The sequence below is a fragment of the Fusarium odoratissimum genome, assembly GCF_000260195.1.
Source record: "Fusarium odoratissimum NRRL 54006 unplaced genomic scaffold supercont1.87, whole genome shotgun sequence".
NCBI classification, from domain to species: Eukaryota; Fungi; Ascomycota; class Sordariomycetes; order Hypocreales; family Nectriaceae; genus Fusarium; species Fusarium odoratissimum.
In genome coordinates, this window is record NW_022158751.1 from 1 (window position 1) to 18,612 (window position 18,612).

General features: G+C 38.0%; 4 protein-coding genes across 4 annotated transcripts; 2 read left to right on the plus strand and 2 right to left on the minus strand.

The window, feature by feature from the left end:
* Positions 1-11,224: 11,224 nt before the first annotated feature.
* On the minus strand, positions 11,225-11,782 carry FOIG_16509 (uncharacterized protein; the record flags this gene model as incomplete). Its single annotated transcript, XM_031217970.1, has 3 exons — positions 11,225-11,454; positions 11,514-11,603; positions 11,659-11,782. The coding sequence occupies 3 exons, from the start codon at positions 11,780-11,782 to the stop codon at positions 11,225-11,227; spliced, it is 444 nt and encodes a 147-aa protein (XP_031052311.1).
* A 641-nt stretch (positions 11,783-12,423) lies between these two features.
* FOIG_16510 (uncharacterized protein) lies at positions 12,424-13,290 on the plus strand (the record flags this gene model as incomplete). The annotated part of the gene is made up of 1 exon (XM_031217971.1): positions 12,424-13,290. The coding sequence occupies one exon, from the start codon at positions 12,424-12,426 to the stop codon at positions 13,288-13,290; it is 867 nt and encodes a 288-aa protein (XP_031052312.1).
* An 838-nt stretch (positions 13,291-14,128) lies between these two features.
* Positions 14,129-14,968, minus strand: FOIG_16511 (uncharacterized protein; the record flags this gene model as incomplete). The annotated part of the gene is made up of 1 exon (XM_031217972.1): positions 14,129-14,968. The coding sequence occupies one exon, from the start codon at positions 14,966-14,968 to the stop codon at positions 14,129-14,131; it is 840 nt and encodes a 279-aa protein (XP_031052313.1).
* An 821-nt stretch (positions 14,969-15,789) lies between these two features.
* Positions 15,790-17,651, plus strand: FOIG_16512 (uncharacterized protein; the record flags this gene model as incomplete). The annotated part of the gene is made up of 3 exons (XM_031217973.1): positions 15,790-17,110; positions 17,243-17,382; positions 17,430-17,651. 3 exons carry the CDS (start codon positions 15,790-15,792, stop codon positions 17,649-17,651), a joined length of 1,683 nt encoding a protein of 560 aa, XP_031052314.1.
* Between the last annotated feature and the right edge of the window lie 961 nt (positions 17,652-18,612).

Sequence of the window (18,612 nt, forward strand, 5' to 3'; positions counted from 1 at the left end):
ACTTTAGGTAATTATATATAAACTCTTAAAGGCTATTATTATAATATAAACACAGTAGCATTCTTAAATAATAATCTGCAGCTTATATCAGGCTCTAATAATAAGATAATTAAGATCTAGGATATTACTTTAGGTAATTATATATAAACTCTTAAAGACTATAGTAATAAGGTAAGCTTAGTAATATTTTTAAATAATAATCTATATCTTATATTAGGCTCTAATAATAACATAGTTAAGATCTAGGATACCACTTTAGGTAATTATATATAGACTCTTAAAGGCCACTATTATAATATAAATGCAATAGCATTCTTAAATAATAATCTATAACTTATATTAGGCTTTATTAATAATATAATTAAGATCTAAGATATTACTTTAGGTAATTATAAAAAGACTTTTAAAGGCTATAGTAATTTAATACTCTTAGTAGTATTCTTAAATAATAATTTACAGCTTATATTAGGCTCTTATAATAAGATAGTTAAGATCTAGGATACTACTTTAGGTAACTATATATAGACTCTTAAGGGCTATAGTAGTAGGGTGAACTTAGTAGTATTCTTAAATAATAGTCTATGGCTTATATTAGGCTCTAATAATAAGATAGTTAAGATCTAGGATATTACTTTAGGTAATTATATATAGACTCTTAAAGGCTATGGTAATTAGGTAAACTTAGTGGTATTCTTTATGACGGTTGGAGTCTAACTATATTAAACTAAGCCATGCTAGGTTTATTGTTAGCAGATTGCATAGGGCGTAATACTAAGCTTATCGGAGTATTATATCTTTTAATAGTAGATTTAATATATATTAGGCTTAATTAATATAAAGAAGTTTTAATTAATAGCTAGTAAGCTAGAATCTATAAAAGTGTAAATAAATATGGTCTATATACTTAGATATGGTTCTATAGGAGTAATACGGTATAAGGTTGCCATTAGTCCTAGAGTAATGCAGTCCTAGAATGCTATTAGTCTCATAAGTGTTAGTCCTTTCCTGATTAGTAGGTTAAGTAGAGAAAATTATAAAGTATATATAATATAACCGCTAGGATTATAATATAATCTCTCCCCTCTGGTAGTCTTGCCCCTAAGGCCTATTATCCTAACTAATATTATTTTTCTTTTAGTAAGGTCTAACTTAAACCTTTTATTATTATATTTTACAATATCTAACTATATTTCTAAGTAGTTATCCTATAAGGATTATAAAATCTAGATATTTGCGCTTTTCGTTAAGTTTATTAATAAAAAAGCTAATATGCCTTATACTTATTATTTCTAGGCAGGTAAGAAATATCTAATATCTGCTAATTCTGCCTATTACAGCGAATATATTTAGGCTAAGAAGTCCTATAATAGCACCTATATTATATCTTCTTATAAGTTGTTATATATTATTTTATTATTTTTCTCTTTATTAACTTTAGTAGTTATAAATTTAATAAAACAAGAAAAGAAATTAGAGAATAATAAGGATAAAGCAAGTAAGGATCTTCTTAAACTTTATAAGGAAATAGCAGCGCTATAGTCTTATTTAGCTCTGGCTACTAGTTATTTATTGCAGATTTATAAGATCTATAATTATATAAAAGAAAAACAGTCTAAGGCTACTTATTATGGCCTTTAGGAAGTAGATTAGTAGGATACAATCTTATCTGGTTTAGATATATATAAGGATACGTTGCTTTAAGATCTCTAAGTAGATTATATTCCTAATAATATTAACTAGTCTGCTCTAGGTTTAGGTAATAATTTTCTTAATACTTCTCCTTTATTTAATACTAATAGAAGTTCTTTAGGAGTTACTAGGCATTAATAAGGTATTTTAGTAGTTCCTATATATTTTTACTTTCTAGGTAGTTTTTCTATTTAATTAGGTATATTCTTTATCCTTTAATTATATCTGTTTTCCTAATTACTTCTGTTTTATAGACTTCTAATCCTATAATTTCTTATAGCTTATTGCCTATTTTAACTTATATTATATCTACTGCTAATTTAAGTAGTAAAATATAAAAGACTAAATAGAGCCTAATTTTTAGTAGTAGGTCTAGTTTATAGTTATTTTCTAAGATTTTCTATAATACTTTATAAGGTCTAATAAATTTATAATCTAATTTATATATTAGTTAGTCTATTTTAATGTTTTTTGTGGCTAGGTAGATTATATCTCCCTCTAAAAAGGTTAGTCCCTTTAACCGTTTTAGGTTATAGTAGTTTTTTATATATTTTCTAATAAATTCTAGTTCTATCCATAGGTATTTATATAAGTCTTTTAGGTCTTTGCTCTTAATAATAGCAGCTAGGTTAACTGATTTCTCTTATTATACATCATAGTATACATTTAGTATAAATCCGAAGTTAATATAAGCTAATATAAGCTTTATACTTTTATTATAAGCAGTATTATAAGCAAGTTAGGCTATTAGTAGTTTCTTAACCTAATTATTTTATTTATAGTTAATATAATACTATAAGTATTATTTAAGTATTTAATTTATTTATTTAGTTTATTTATCAACTTATGGTTAAAATGCTATTATAAGTTAGTAGTTTAATCTAAGTTATACTATAAGTAATTACTAAAATATTACTATAAATATAGGTCTTTTATCTAAAAGGATTTCTATAGGTAACTTATATATACTAATAATATGTTAATAAAAAATATAAGAGAGTTCTTCTGCATCTATTGCTTCTCTATAGGGTAAATAGTAAGAGAATTTTATAAGTTAATTAATAATAACTATAATATTATTATAGAAGATTCTAGTTAAGGGTTCTTTTAATAAAGGTAATTTAGTTATAAAGTCTATTATAATTAAATCCTAAGGTTATTATGCTACTAGTAATAGTTATAATTATCTATAAGGTTTATATCTTTAGGCCTTTATTTTTATATAGAGGTTATATTATTTAATAACGTCTTCTATATCTTTCTTTTTTAATTTATATCCCTGGTCTTATAGTTATTTTAGTATTTTCTTAATACCTTAGTATCTATATAGAGGATATAAATAAAATTTACAAAGGAAGTTATATTCTTCTTTTAATAGGAGTTCTATTCTTTTTATTATTCTAGTAATTATTTTAACTGGTTAAGTAAACTAGTATTCTCCTTTTAAGTTAATTTCTAAGAGTTATTCCTTGGTTTTAACAGTTCTTATATTAAAGTCAGGTCATCGGCTAATAGCATTTACATATCTATTATTAGTTCCTTTATAATATATTATAGTAAAATCAAATTCACATAGGTATTTAGCGTAGTATAATTATCATTGGTTTAGTTCTTATATTATTGCAAAGTATATTATATTCTTATAGTTAGTAAATACTTTTACTAGGTATTTACTTCCTCTAAGGTAATATCTAAATTCTTTAAAGTAGTTAATAATAGCTAGGAATTCTTTATTATAGATAGGATAATTAAGTTCTGCTTTATATATCTTATAAGAATAAAAGGCAATAAGGTATAATATGCTATTATTATCTTACTATCCTATTTATCCTCCTAAGGCAAAGTTAGAAGTATTAGTTTTAAGTTTAACTTACCAGTTAGGGTTAAATATAACTAGGATAGGTTTGTCTATAATAGCTGATTTAAGCTGTTTAAAAGCTTATTATGCCTTATTATTCTATTGGAATTTCTTATCCCTTTTTGTAATTTCAGTAAGAGGGATAGTAATTTTACTAAAGTCTTTAATAAATCTTTAGTAGTAATTAGCAAATCCTAGGAAGGATTAAGTTTCTTTTATTAATATAAGAGGTTTCTATTTAGCAATTACTGTGATTTTTTATTTATCTATTCTGATTTCATTATATAAGATCTTATGTCCTAAGTATATTACTTAAGACTAATAAAAGTGACTTTTAGTAGGTTTAATAAGTATATTAGCGTCTTATAGTGCTTTAAGAACCTTATAGATGTGTTCTATATGCTCTCCTTCTATGTCAGAGAAGATAAGGATATTATCTAGGTAGCAGACTATAAAGATATTAAGGTATTCTTAAAGTATATTTATAATTATATATTAAAATACTACAGGTATATTAGTTAATCCAAAAGGCATAACTAAATATTTAAATAGTTTATATTTTATTTAAAAGGCTATTTTTTATTTATTGCTTTCTTTAATTCGAATAAGGTTATAAGCAGATTTAAGATTAAGTACTATAAACTATTTCTTACTAAATAGGCAGTCCTTAAGTTCAGTAATAAGTAGTAGTGGTATTCTATCTTTTTCTGTGATTTTATTAAGTTATTAGTAATTTATTATAAGTCTTAGCTTATTTAAGTTAGGTTTTAGTATAAATATAACCAGATATCCTGCTAAGGATTTAGATAGTCTAATATATCCTTTTTATAGCATATTATTTAATTATTCTTTAAGTATATTAAGCTTATCTTAAGATAGGTTATAAATAGGGAAGAATTTTAGGTTCTTTCTATCTTTTAATATAATTTTAATATTATAATCTATATATTAAGGTAACTTAGTATCTAGTTCTTCTTGAAATAATTTCTTATAGATATAATACTCTAGTAATATATTCTTAAGTCATTTATTAGATTCCTTTGCAGTAACCTATTTTATCTATTTAATATCTTAGTCTAATTATCTAAATTATCCTTTAAGAGTTGCTATTATTTATCTAATGCATTTTATTTTGCCTTAGTGGTATTTATATTATATTCCTTTTAGAATAGGTAATACTCTATTATGCCTATCTTTACTGCTCTTATTAGTTAAAGTTTAAGATTTTATATTATTATTATCTGAATTGTTTTCTTTATCTAAAGGGTAGTCTTTGTAGTCTACCTGGCTAGTTCTCTAGTTAATTTATATATTATAGTATTATAATTATAGAAATCTAAGTACTAAGTCGTATTTTTATACCGGGATAATATCGAAGTTAATACCTTGGTTTTTTCTATTAATAAATACCTTAAGGTAATTAATCTCTCTAGTAATTCTTTTATTATTATAACTATAGGTGCCTTCTTCTTTATCCTTTATGGTATAGGGTTTTTTTTTATTTCTTTATAGTAGCCTTAGCTTATTAACTATTTTAGGGGAAATAAAATTTATATTAGCTTTACTATTTATAAGTATATTTAATTACTTATCCTTAATTCTAACTTTTAATTCTAAGTAGGTTTATTAACTTCCTTTTATAGTTATTCTTAGAGCTTTTTCTAGGAGTTTATTTTCCTTTGCTTTTTTACCTATCTGCTGCTCTATTACAGATAGTATATGCCTTTTCCCTATAAGTAGTTTATACTGCATTTGCTTTTGGTATAGTTAATATTATTAGGATATTTATATTAGGTGGTAAGTTATTATTAGTATATAGCTTTTATTTTTCCTACTTTATAATCTAGGATAAGGTCTGCTTTTTCTTCTTTAGTAAGGGATCTTCCTTTTTCTTATTTTAATTCTTTTAAGCTTTCTTATAATTATTATTTATTTAGCTATTGGATAGTATCTTATTTGTCTTAAGATGTTTTTTCTTCTTATTATATAATATTTTAATTAATTTAATTAAGTTCTTAGTTAAGTATTTTATCTTTAGTAATTTTAACTTCTTATTATATCTTTTGCCTCTACTATATAATATATCTAGAGTTCTAGATATATATTAAAGCTTATTTTTATATTTTAATATAAGCCTCTAGTTTTGCTACTTATAATCCTTTGTATTTCTTTATAACTTAATATTTAATTATATTAATAATTATATATGGTTTTTATTTTTAATACTTATTAATTTATACTAGGAAGTAATTATTTACTACCTTATCTTACTAATACTATAGGCAGTAGTATTATATATATAATATTTATAATATCTACTTATAGTTTAGATAATTTAGGTATCTCCTTGGATCTTTTTTAATCTAAATGTGTTCTTCTGGTGTTATAGGATCCTCTAGTATTTCTTTTATATATACTTAGATATAGATATTATTATCTTATTCTGTAATTGCATGTTTTTTTATAAGTTCTATATACTTCTGGTGTTTATTATTCTAGAAATGGGCTCTGTATTTATTGTATTATAGTATAATTTCTGTGTTCTAGACTGTTTTATTTTCCTTATATTTAATATATCTGGCGTTAAATTCTCTCTAGACTTAGCAAGATTCTAGGTAGTTTAGGTTATTAATATATTAGTTTGGTTATTTCAGGGTAACTCTGATAGGGATTTTATCTACTATTAAGTAGGTTTTTTAACTATTTTTTATAGTACTTAGTTTATTGTCTAGGTTAGGGTTAACTTCTTTTCCCTTTTTGACTATAAATATAGATTTTCCTTTAATAAGGTATTATATTTCTGGTTTAGGTACTGGTGCCTATTTAAGTTTAACTTCTATATTTTATTTTGCTTTTAGTCTTTGTTATTTTTATTATTTACTTTCTTTCCTTTTAAACTTAGGGTTCTTTTGTCTTTTTATATTATATGCTTTTTTCTTTACCTGTTTTTTACTTTTGCTTTGCTTATAAATGTCTGCTATAAGAGCTGCGTGTCTTAAGATAGGTTATTGTTCTAGGTCTAGATATAGGTAGTATTTCTTAAGGGTTTCTTCCTTGCTAAGGAATAGATCTTAAATATTAAGGGATAGATTAAAGTTTCTGATATATCTTATAGGTTTAGTTATATTATAGCTATCTTTGTAGGTTATATTAATGGTTCTGATTACTATTTGGGGTTCCTTATGCTTCTTAATTATATTAATTTTCTTATTTTCTAGGATTAGTCTATACTTTTGGTTAGTCTTAATAGGGTTCTTATATTCTAAATTATAATGTCCTTTCTTACTGCAGTTTTAGTAAGTGATTTTGGATTTATCTTTCTTAGTTATTCTGATAATTATTAGTCTAAAGTTAGTGCTATAAGAAGTATTATTATTTTATTTCTTTCCCTGGTTAGTATTATAGTATGGCTTATTTCCCTGGCATCCTTGGTTATTTCAGTTATAGTAGATTTTCTATTAGAATTATATATTATTAACCTTAATAGCTCTGCTAATATAATTAACTAGTATCCTTAGTCTAGCTTCCTTATAGAGTTCTACTTAAACTATTTCTTTAAGTCTATTAAAAAAGAGTAATATAAGGGGTTCCTAGTCCTATCCTAGCTTAGTGGCTAGTTAGAGAAATTTAATTCTATACTCTAATACAGATTTAGTTTATTAAAGTACTTTAATCTTTCTTTCTACTTAGCTTTTTTTATTAACTGACCTAAATACTTATTATATAGCTTTCTTAAATTTAATATAGTTATTATAAATTTAAAAAGTTCTAGGTAGCAGTTTATCTTTTAGTATAGTGGTAATTACTTCTAATATAGGTTAGAATTATTAAGTGGTATTACCTTTAAGACGTCCTAATATATATATAACTCTATTACTATTATTAGTAAACTGGTTTAGAAAGTAGCTTATATAGGCTTAGTATTAAGTAAGAAAGGTAGCTAGTTTAGCAGGGTTTCTATTAAATAGTTTAGGTGTATTAGGTTTAAGAATTTCCCCTAATTCTTTCTTATTTACTATAATAGCGGCAAGTTAATATATTTCCTAAATTGCGTTTTAGTAGTTAGCAGCCTGCTATGCCTAAAGCGCAGTAGCTTTAGCTAAGGCTTATCTAAGGTTATCTATTTCAGTTATTATATTAGTTATCTGCTAATAGAGCTAGGCAATATTAGAGTTAGTATTACTCTTAGAATTATTATCTATATCCTAATTATTATTAATAGGTGCTAAAGTAGTATAAGGTACAGCATATTACTATATAGGGTTAATATAAGTAGCTATTGCATTTATATTACTTAGCGTTATATAATATAGTCTAAATAAGAGCTATTAATATATAATAGTTAGAATCTAATTATATTAAACTAAGCTATACTAGGTTTATTATTAGCAGATTATATAGGGCGTAATACTAAGCTTATTAGAGTATTATGTCTCTTAATAGTAGATTTAATGCGTATTAGGCTTGATTAATATAAAGAAGTTTTAATTAATAGCTAGTAAGCTAGAATCTATAAAAGTGCAAATAAATGTAGTCTATATACTTAGATGTAGTTCTATAGGAGCGATGCAGTATAAGGTCGCCGTTGGTCCTAGAGCGATGCAGTCCTGGAATGCTATCAGTCCTATAAGTATTAGTCCTTTCCTGATTAGTGGGTTAAGTAGAGAAAATTATAGGGTATACGTGATATAACCGCTGGGATCGTAACATTCTTAAATAATAGTCTGCGGCTTACATTGTGCTCTAATGATAAGATAATTAAGATCTGGGATATTACTTCGGGTAAAATTATATGAGACCTGTTTGTTAATACAGCGATAAGATACCTCTCGTTCGACCCACTGGATAACTCCCATCTTTCTACAGATATTAGAGGTTTAAGCTTGGAGTTAGGTCCCGTCGAATTCATTCCCTCGACCGCGGAGGTTTCATGCCATGACCACAGCTATATTGGATACGGTGTCAGCACTGACAGGATATGGATTGTTAACAACGGATGCAAGGTGCTTTGGCTGCCTCCCGAGTTTCGTTTTGGGGTTTTTGCCGTGGCGGGGTTAATAATTGCTATAGGGTGTTCATCAGGTCGTGTCTTGGTGATGCGTTTGGCGATGAATAAGCAAGAAGGGAGCGTGAACGTACTGTAGAAGATAATGACGCTGATATGAGGCGATTATTGATAAGAAAGCGATTTTAGGCAGCTATCCCTTTAGTCGGCATAGCCCTTCAGAGCGGTCATAACAGGGGAGTCTAACCAATCAAGATATGCTAATCAGGCAGTACACGTCAAATGTGTATAGATAATCCCTGTAGTCATTAATCTATGAACTTATCTACCTGTGATAAAAGTCGAGCTCTTACAGAAGGGTGGCAAGTTTTCTGACCCTATGCCGGGGCAAGCTCTTGTAGCCGCGGGGCGAGATACCTGCTGAAGGGCTATGCCGACTAAAGGGATAGGAGGTTATCAGGCCACCATCATTAGACTTTAGTAAACACAGTGCTTTGTGACTGCAAACTGTATCTAGCCTTAAGCGGACTAGATCCAGCCCCACTCTTTAAACTCACAGATCGTGCATGAGGGAAACTGAACCTGAAAGGTACAGTATTGAAAGAGGTGATTTGGCAGCTTAAGAAATATAGGTGTCTATGACAACATCATTTTGAAGTGGCATTAGTATGGAATAAGTGATTCTACTACAATGGGAACTATCCATAATTATAATCCTGCCTATACTAGACTACAAAGAGCAAGAAGAGAGATATCAAGACGCACTTATAAAGCATTTCTGATAGTTCAATCAACCTCAGTAACTACGATAAGATATTTGCCATAGGCGCCAAGGAGTCCAGTTATAAGGATATCAATTGTTATCCGGCGCTGTGGCAGATAACAACGATTCTTCGAAGACCAGAATCATCCACAGAACAGCATTTCAGAATTTTCTTAGTTAACGTAATGCCAATAAGGTAACAGCTAGATTCATATTATATCAATAACGGCATTAAGCCACCGTGCGCCACTACACCCTATCTAGACCCCGAAAACCTGGCTCTTTATAATCCTCATGCTTATCCAGCCCCCAGGCAAAGAGCATGGGAATCCACCAGTAGACGTCCCCGTGGCATCCTGCCTTTTCATTGCAACATCAGGTCAATCACATATAGTAGGGACGGCATAAGACCAAATCTTGCGACGAGATCATATCATAAGAATCCCGATCCTAGGATACAGAGCGGAGGCGACGATAGGGGGCCAAATCATTCTGCACATCTCATAACAAGGTCCCATCCATCCGAACTTAAACCCAGAATACACAGCATGCAAAATGGGGTTAAGGATAGACTGATTCGCGGTATTAAAGAGCTTGTGTTAGTGTCCGAGCAACAAGATAAGCGCTTAGAGCTAATAGAATCTGCTATTGCAAGGATCTACTAAGGAGAGTTAGATACAGGGAACCGATAGATTAAGAAGCAGGGCTGGACCCTAATAAGTTTGCGTTTATAAAATGCTAAAACAATTATATAAAATAATAAATCTTTTATTAAAGCTTCTCTGAATCGGTTATATAATACAGGTAGTAGGCATAGGAATATAATAAATAATTTAATAATAACGATAACTATCTAGGGGTATGGTCCTGCCATTACACTAAAAGAAGAAGAAAACGCATTCTATTACAACCAAACTGATGAGAGAAGCGCAAGCTGCTTGACGCATGGTGACTGCATTGGATAATACAGGAGCACTGGGCCTTAGAGTTGGTGTGGCTCTTGTAGAGCTATTCAAGCCCGGGTGGCCGGTAGTCGGGATGAGAGGGAAATTTTGTAGCACTTACCTCATCATTCGGGGGCGGATGCTCTCACCGGAATGGGCAGTGAGGAAGTGCCCCACCCTTAGAGCATTTTCTTTTGGCGTGGGGCTGCGACTTAACGCGTCTCCCATCCTGCCAACGCGTCAAATCCCGCGGCACCGGTAATCTTGCTCGGTCTCCAGCAAACAATCCAAGGCTAACAACAACGCAATAATGACGCTCAACAATGCCGGCGAGATCAGCGCATCTGGAAATGCAAAGGTGCAAATTGGCAACAACAACACTCATTTGACGTTTCAGATTCTCGATTCGCCGGTTCTCGTAGAGCAGATTACTAGAGCCATGGAACACCCTCCCAGCACGCAAATCCCGCACAGATGTTGCTGTCCCACGTCGTCAGTGACGACAATCCATCGTCGTCCCGACTCATGGATCGGAGGGGAAACCACCTTGCTGATACCGTCATATCGCGCGACAAGACAAGCCGAATGCGTCCTCTTGCCTGTGAAGATAGGCACACCTCTGGCTTGAGAAAGTCAAATTCACGGTCATACGGCCGCAGCAGATGCCTGCTTCGCAAGAATCTGCTTTGGCTCCTTCACCAACACCTTCGCCGTCACCGTCTCGACCTGCTTCCCAACCAGATACTCGACCGATATCCCAGCCCACTAACCATAGTATCGACCGAATAGATTCAGAAATAGTGTATGCGACGTGCGATCGTTGTAGGCAAAGACAGCGTCAAAGCTGGATACAGCGCAAGTGGACTTTACTACCTCTCTTCAGATCAGGGCATGTGGAATGTCAACCACTTTATATCACTATATTTCTTCAAAAGTAGGCTCGATCGATCCCCAATTCGCATGCCTCACTCGTATTCCTCGTCGCTATTTTCCTCGCCTTCATCCTCGGTGGACAGGCCAACATAGTCTTCGCCGTCTTCACAGTGCTCATCCTCGTCAACGCTATCTCCACCATCGTAACTAGACTCGCTTGAAGACTCGCTCGTGTCGTCGGGAAACTTCAGGCGTTTGCTCTCGTGGTCATCGCTGTCCCAATCTCGAGCCCGCTTGCTACCCATACATGGGTCTGACGCATCTAGATTACAATTCGTGATAAGACCAAAGCTAAGCCGAGAATTGCGTCAGAACTCCTACCCTGCGTAAGATCAATGATCTCCTCCTCGGTGAGGTCGGCGGTCTCGTCTGACGTTTCGTCCTCGATGACTATAAGAATTGGAGCGAATTCTAGTGCAAGGAGTTAGCAGGATCGGCGAGGACTTGTTCCCTTGGGGCCTCATACCGGTCGTGAGGTCGATAGTATTATAAGTATTATTATAAGTATTGTGGCAATTATTGTGATTATTGCCTAACTGCATATTTGCACGGTCGGAAGCGTGGAGAGTCTGTGCTGTATTGGACGCCATATTGTTGTCGATCACCACGTCAACTGGCACGTTTTGGCGAGTAGTGTTGTGCGAAGCGTCGCACGAAAGACGGTGCAACAAAGAGAGTTAATGAGCTTCGACTGCCAACGCGCACAAGACGCGTCGGGCCGTCAGCACACCAACTCGGCTACAATCCTGGTGGTGTGGACAAATCAGCCACTAAAATCTCAATTCGTCCAAACGCGAACAGCAACGCAAATCGTGAAGGCACTCCGCAGCGATGAATTCTATTGTCATAGCATGTAGCCGTGGGGATCGGCCAATCGTAGGTCGGCGATGAATCGATTGCGGTTCGGTTCGTTGTAGTTGTGGACTTCAGTGTAGTTGTTTCCAACCTGAATTCTACTTTCGCCGCCAGCGTTCACATCCCGGACGAGGTTTTTCGGTCGCGCCGTGCACTCCTCGCTGGTCACCCACGCCATTGTGGCATTAGTGATGGGAAGAATGGTTTTCGTGCGCAAGCTGAAGCAGGCTCGGAGTTGGCTGCGGGCGGCGCTTAGGTAAACTACTGAGATCCCTCTTTCCTCAGCCGTACCATCTCCTCACGTGGCGCAGCCTGCACCGGAAAATTCCCAACAGAGACAAGAAAAACCAGCAGCAATTCACCTCACACGACCAGCATGGCCGAAGTCTTCGGCACCGTGTCCGGCGCTTTGAGCGTGGCGGCTTTGTTCAACAACTGCGTCGACTGCTTCGAGTACATCCAACTGGGCCGTCATTTTGGTCGAGACTTCGAACGCTGCCAACTCAAACTCGACATCGCCAAGATCCGATTGAGTAGATGGGGCAAAGCAGTCGCGATCAACGATGACCCACGCTTTGCCACCAACACGCCTGATGACAGAGATTCTCGACAGGTCCAAGCGATCCTGGAAGAGATCGAACTGCTCTTCCAGACCGTACAGAAGTCATCGAAGCGGTACGAGATCGATGCCAGGAAAGATGATTTGGTGCGCTTCGAAGACAAGGACATGCAGCCGGTGGTTCGGGAACTGCACAGCCGACTGGGGGTTGTCGCTCGCCAGAGACAAAAGCGAACGGGTTTGTTAGCGAAGGCGGCGTGGGCGCTGTACGACGGCAAGAACTTTGACAGGCTGGTAGAACAGATCACGGGATTTGTGGATGATCTGGAGAAGCTGTTTCCTGTGGAGACCACGCGTCGTGGGCTCGTAGAGCTAGAAATTGAGGAGGTCGACGATGAGCCGAGCTTGATGGCTCTGCAGGACGCTGCTGCCGGTACCGATAGTGTCTTGTCCGAGGCCGTTACGGAGAAGATTGAAGGAATCGCAGGGAGAAACTATGCAAAGGACATTAACAGCGAAGGGATGGCGAGGGTGCGAATCGGGAACGAGTGGAGCGAGACTGCCTTTACTCGTGGCACGGGTATCGCGGATCGGACCGTGAACCTAGCCGATTCTGTCGCGGCCAAGGGTACGTCCGCGGTACACATAGGGAACCAGTATGGCGGACGGGGCATCTTTAATTAGGGCCGGATTTTAACTTTAATCTATCTACCTTCTATATGTTATTTCGTCCAAGGGCGATGTATATACTCATCCACGTCAAAAGCTGCCATTCTTGTCGAAATGAACGCTATTCATCTAATAAGTTCATCGTATGTCTTGGGATATACTCTCGAGACCGATGCGACCCCTCAATCCTCGCTTCAGTATTCCACCGGGCATCCAGCCTCCCAGTGTCCCAGTGTCCCCTGCATCCAACCGCGGATATGACTGAGAATAAGCGCTCTTCACGAAACATGAGCATGTCATCGGACTCTTTTTTCACCATCAGCCGTTGCCTGCCTCCCGACATGATGTCGTGCTGCGACGGACCAATCATTATGAGATGCATGATATACTCGTTGGATACCTTAGCTTGACTCTGCCACACCACAGCCTGGTTAGGTATTCACCGTAGTACCCGATAACAGAGCCCTCTCACCTCTCTACACACTCTCGTCTCGGGCTATCGATCCGCAAGCTAAACCACCTTCGAACCAGCTTCCCTAACCGTCAAAATATCGTCGTTTGCCATGGCCGACGCGGCAGGACTCGCCGCAAGCATCATCGCCATCATCGGCCTATCCGTCAAGTCGCGACACTGTGCCTCCAATACCCCACCGCCATGGCAACGTCCTGCCCTGGTTCGCTTATCTTCGGGTGGCGTCTTTTAACTCTAGTGTCAGGGGCCAGCGCGCCGTTTGTCCTTCCGACGACCATTATGGTCAATTTTCTGCACCGTCTTCTCCCGTCAATCAGCTCTTGTCCATATTTTTGGCCGAACAACAGCTTCACGCTTTCTCTGTGGTCGGCGACACGCACCTCAGCCACCATATATGTTCCCAATGTGCACTGTAGATGAACCTTTTGCAGTCACAGAATCTGCCTCATTGTGAGTGCGATCCTCCAGTCCTATCGCAGCGCTCAACGCGTTGGCACTCCAATCGTTTCCCAGACGCACCTTGGCGTCCTCATCGCCTTTGATCTCACTGGCGTAGTTCCTCACGGCAATAACCTTGACCTTCTCCTTGATCGCATCGGCCAAAAGCGAGTCGGTCTCAACAGCGGTTTGCTGAAGCACCGTCAGACTTTCCTCGTCGCTGATGTCTTCGATCTCCATTTGAACAAGACGATACCGCTGGCCCTCTTCGGCGGGAAACAGCTTTTCCAATTCGTCAACAAAGCCCGAGGCCTCTCCAATCAATTTCTCGAAATTCTTCACGTCGTAGAGTGCCCATGCTGCTTTCTTCACCAGACTGACCTCCGTCTGCTTGGGACGGCCAATTTTGGCCCATCGCGCATGGAGGCCTAGGAACACAGGCTGGAGGTTCTCATCGCTGAGGCATTCGAGATCTTCCTTGGGTGTCTTACTCTCGTAGCGCTTGGATGATCTTTGGATAGTCTTGAAAAGTTTTGCGATCTCTTCAAGTATTTCCCGGACCTCCTCTGACTCGGTATCGGTAAAACGGGGGTTCTCGTTGATGTTAACGGCTTCTCCCCATCTGTTCAATCGCCGTTTCGTGATGTCGAGCTTGAGGCGGCACCGTCCAAAATCTTGCGCGAAATGGCGACCAAGTTGAATGTACTCGAAGCATTCCACGCACTGCTGGAAGAGGCCTGCGAGACCAATAGCACCGGTCACGATATCAAAGACTTCCGCCATTCTCGGGGGGCTGGGGGGTTGTCAAATTTGTTGAGATGCTGGTGATTAAAGGAGAGGGGTATTAGACGGAATTGGTTCCCGTGGCTAAATCGATTGCGCGCGACGGGGGTCCGATGAGCCAGGCATCCACGCATGTCTTGGCCTAAGGTTGAATGCAACGGCTTGATTGGCCTTTACGCAGCCGCGTGGCCGTGCTGACACGTAGGGATATTGCACCTCTATTGGTATTTAGCCTGATATGGTAAGTCCGCTAAGAACCCACGATTCAATTTCAGATCGAGGATGGCTAACTCCTAAGTCACCCCGTCTGCCCCGGCCCGGTAGCGTTGATCGAGCTGCTTTCCCCTGACAATGCCAAAATGGCTTCTTGAGCTTATATTCCCAACCACCTACAACAATACCCTTCAGAAGATAGGCGAGATGACCTTTATTTATTTCTTTCTTTTTCTCTCCCCTCTCAGCGGAGACCTTCCTCCTTTGCCAAGGCTAGCAATTGCGCCAATTCTGTCATCCCCATGCGTAACCAGTGTGGCTGTCCATTAAGCCTCTCCTACCGCACCCTGCATAGGTGATAATTCGGTCGGAACTGGGTTTCATTGGCTTCCAACATGCAGAGCTGAAAATTTGCTTGCGCTTCGAGGTTCAGCTGGTGGCTTGGCGCGCAGCCCGAAATCCTTCACGCGAGTGACCAAGGAGAATCAGACTGCTACAACAATCCTTTTTGCTGACGTTGTTTTTCTACCCTCTTAGGGTGACCTCGAGCACGAAAATCTCTCGTCATCGCCCATTCTACGGCGGCATTAGCGAGCACCGGTGAGGTCATGGCACAGTCGACGAGTCACGTCCAGCTTTTGAACGCCCATGACCAAAGCAAAGTTCAAATTGGGAACAACTACTACAACGACTCGAACCACGATCGATGCATCACAGACCTACGATTGACAGACCCCCGAGACGATAAGGAGCGAATCCAAGATACAAAGGGTGGCCTGCTTAGAGACTCCTATAGCTGGGTTCTTAATCATGACAACTTCCAGCGATGGCGTGACGATCCACAGAGCCTGCTGCTCTGGATCAAAGGCGACCCTGGCAAGGGCAAGACGATGCTGCTATGTGGTATCATCGATGAGCTGAAGAAGGAACGCGACAACTGCCTATCCTATTTCTTCTGCCAGGCCACTGAGGAAAAGCTGAGTAATGCGACGGCCGTGCTGCGCGGTCTGATCTACCTTCTCGTTGTCCAACAGCCGTCGCTCATCTGGCATGTTCGGGAGAAGCACGATCATGCCGGCAGGTCTCTCTTTGAAGATTCGAATGCCTGGTATGCCTTGCGGGGAATCTTGATCGCTATTCTGAAGGATCCAGCCCTCAAGGGTACCGTCATCATCATCGACGCGCTCGACGAATGCGTGACTGGCTTGCCGGAACTCCTCAAATTCATCATCGAGCAGTCGTCTTTGACTTCCCGTGTCAAGTGGATCGTGTCTAGTCGCAACTGGCAAGATATTGAAGAGAAACTCGGCCGTACAAAGCAGAAGGTCAGGCTTCAGCTCGAGCTGAACCAAGACTCCATCTCCAAGGCTGTCGACATATACATTGGATGCAAGGTGAAGGAACTGGCAGACCTCAAGAACTACGACAAGGAAACAAGGGACGCTGTTCAGCGCCATTTGGTTGGCAATGCCGATGGTACCTTTCTGTGGGTGGCCTTGGTCTGTAAAGATCTTGCAGATTCTAAGGCGGCCCGAAAACGGCATACGCTCTCCAAGTTAAAGTCATTCCCACCAGGGCTTGATCCCCTCTACGCGCGAATGATAGAACAAATCTCTATTTCGGATGATACGGACATTTGCAAGGAGATACTGGCTATTGCTTCGGTCGTATACCGACCAATTACGCTGGAGGAATTAAAGGTTCTTGTTGAGTTGCTCGAGGAGGACGACTATAATGACCTGCCACAAATCATCAAGGCGTGCGGTTCTTTTTTGACTCTTCGAGAAGGTGTCATCTACTTTGTCCATCAGTCAGCCAAGGATTTTCTGATTAACAAAGCATCTGACCAAATCCTACCCTCTGGCACCGCGCACCAACACTATGCTCTCTTCTCAAGGTCGCTAGGAGCCCTGTCAAAAACTCTTCGACGTGACATATACAGTCTCAACACTCCAGGATTTTCCATTGACCGGGTCTCACCGACTAATCCCGGCCCATTATCCTCAGTTTGATATTCATGCGTCTACTGGGTTGACCATCTCCACGACTCAGATTCCACAGAGGTCAACGATATTCTACGGGATAACGGCAACGTCCATGGATTCATCCAGGAGAAGTACCTATATTGGCTAGAATGTCTTGGTCTCCTACGGAGCATGTCGGAGGGAGTCAAGGCGGTACATAAGCTTGAGGCTTTAGTGGTAAGCTGCTCTAGATGTATATTAGAAGCCGTCTGATAATGTTATAGAAAAACGCGGAAGCGCAGCAACTGACAAAACTGCTTCGAGACGCTCGCCGTTTCATCCTTTCCAACAGACGGCCAATCGAGATTGCTCCATTGCAGGCCTATACGTCCGCACTCGTGTTTAGTCCCGAACACAGTCTCATTAGAGAGCTCTTTAAGAAGGAGGAGCCGGGTTGGATGATATTGAAGCCAAGAATGGAGGCAGATTGGAACGCTTGCCTGTAGATGCTTAAGGGCTATGGTAATTAGGTGACCTCGGTGGCGTTATCAGCAGATAGCCAGCGTATTATATCAGGCTTATATAATGGCGCGGTTAAGATCTAGGAGGCGGCAATAGGCGCATATATACAGATACTTAAGGCCTATGGTAATTTGGTGATATTACTAGTATTCTTAGTAGATAGCTAGTATTTTATATTAGGCTTATATAATAATACGGTTAAGATCTAGGAGGCGGTGATAGGCGTATATATATAGATGCTTAAGGGCCATGGCAGTGCCGTAGTATTATTACTGGCTTTCTTAGCAGATAGCTAGTGTCTTATATTAGGCTTATATAATAGTATAATTAAGATCTAGGATATAATAATAGGCATATATATACAGATACTTAAGGGCCATGGTAAGTTAATAAACTTATTGGCCTTCTTAGCAGATAGCTAGCATATTATATTAGGCTTATATAATAGTATAGTTAAGATCTAGGAGGCGGCAATGAGCATATGCATGTAGATACTTGAGGCCTATGGCGATTCGGTGTTATCGGTGGCGTTCTTAGCGGATGGCCAGCGTATTATATCGGGCTTGCCTGGCATGGTCGAGATCTGGGAGGCGGCGACGGGCGCGTGCGTATAGATGCTTAAGGGCCATGGCAGCGCTGCGGTGTTGTCGGTAGCGTTCTCGGCGGATAGCCAGCGTATCATATTAGGCTTATATAATAGTATGGTTAAGATCTAGGAGGCGGCAATAAGCGTATATATATAGACACTTAAGGCCTATGGCACTTTAGTAAACTTAATGGCCTTCTCGGTGAATAGCCAGCGTCTTACGTTAGGCTTAGATAATAACATAATTAAGATCTAGGATACAGCAATAGGTATATATATATAAATACTTAAGGGCTATAGTAATTAGGTAAACTTAATAGCCTTCTTAGCAGATAGTTAGCGTTTTATATTAGGCTTAG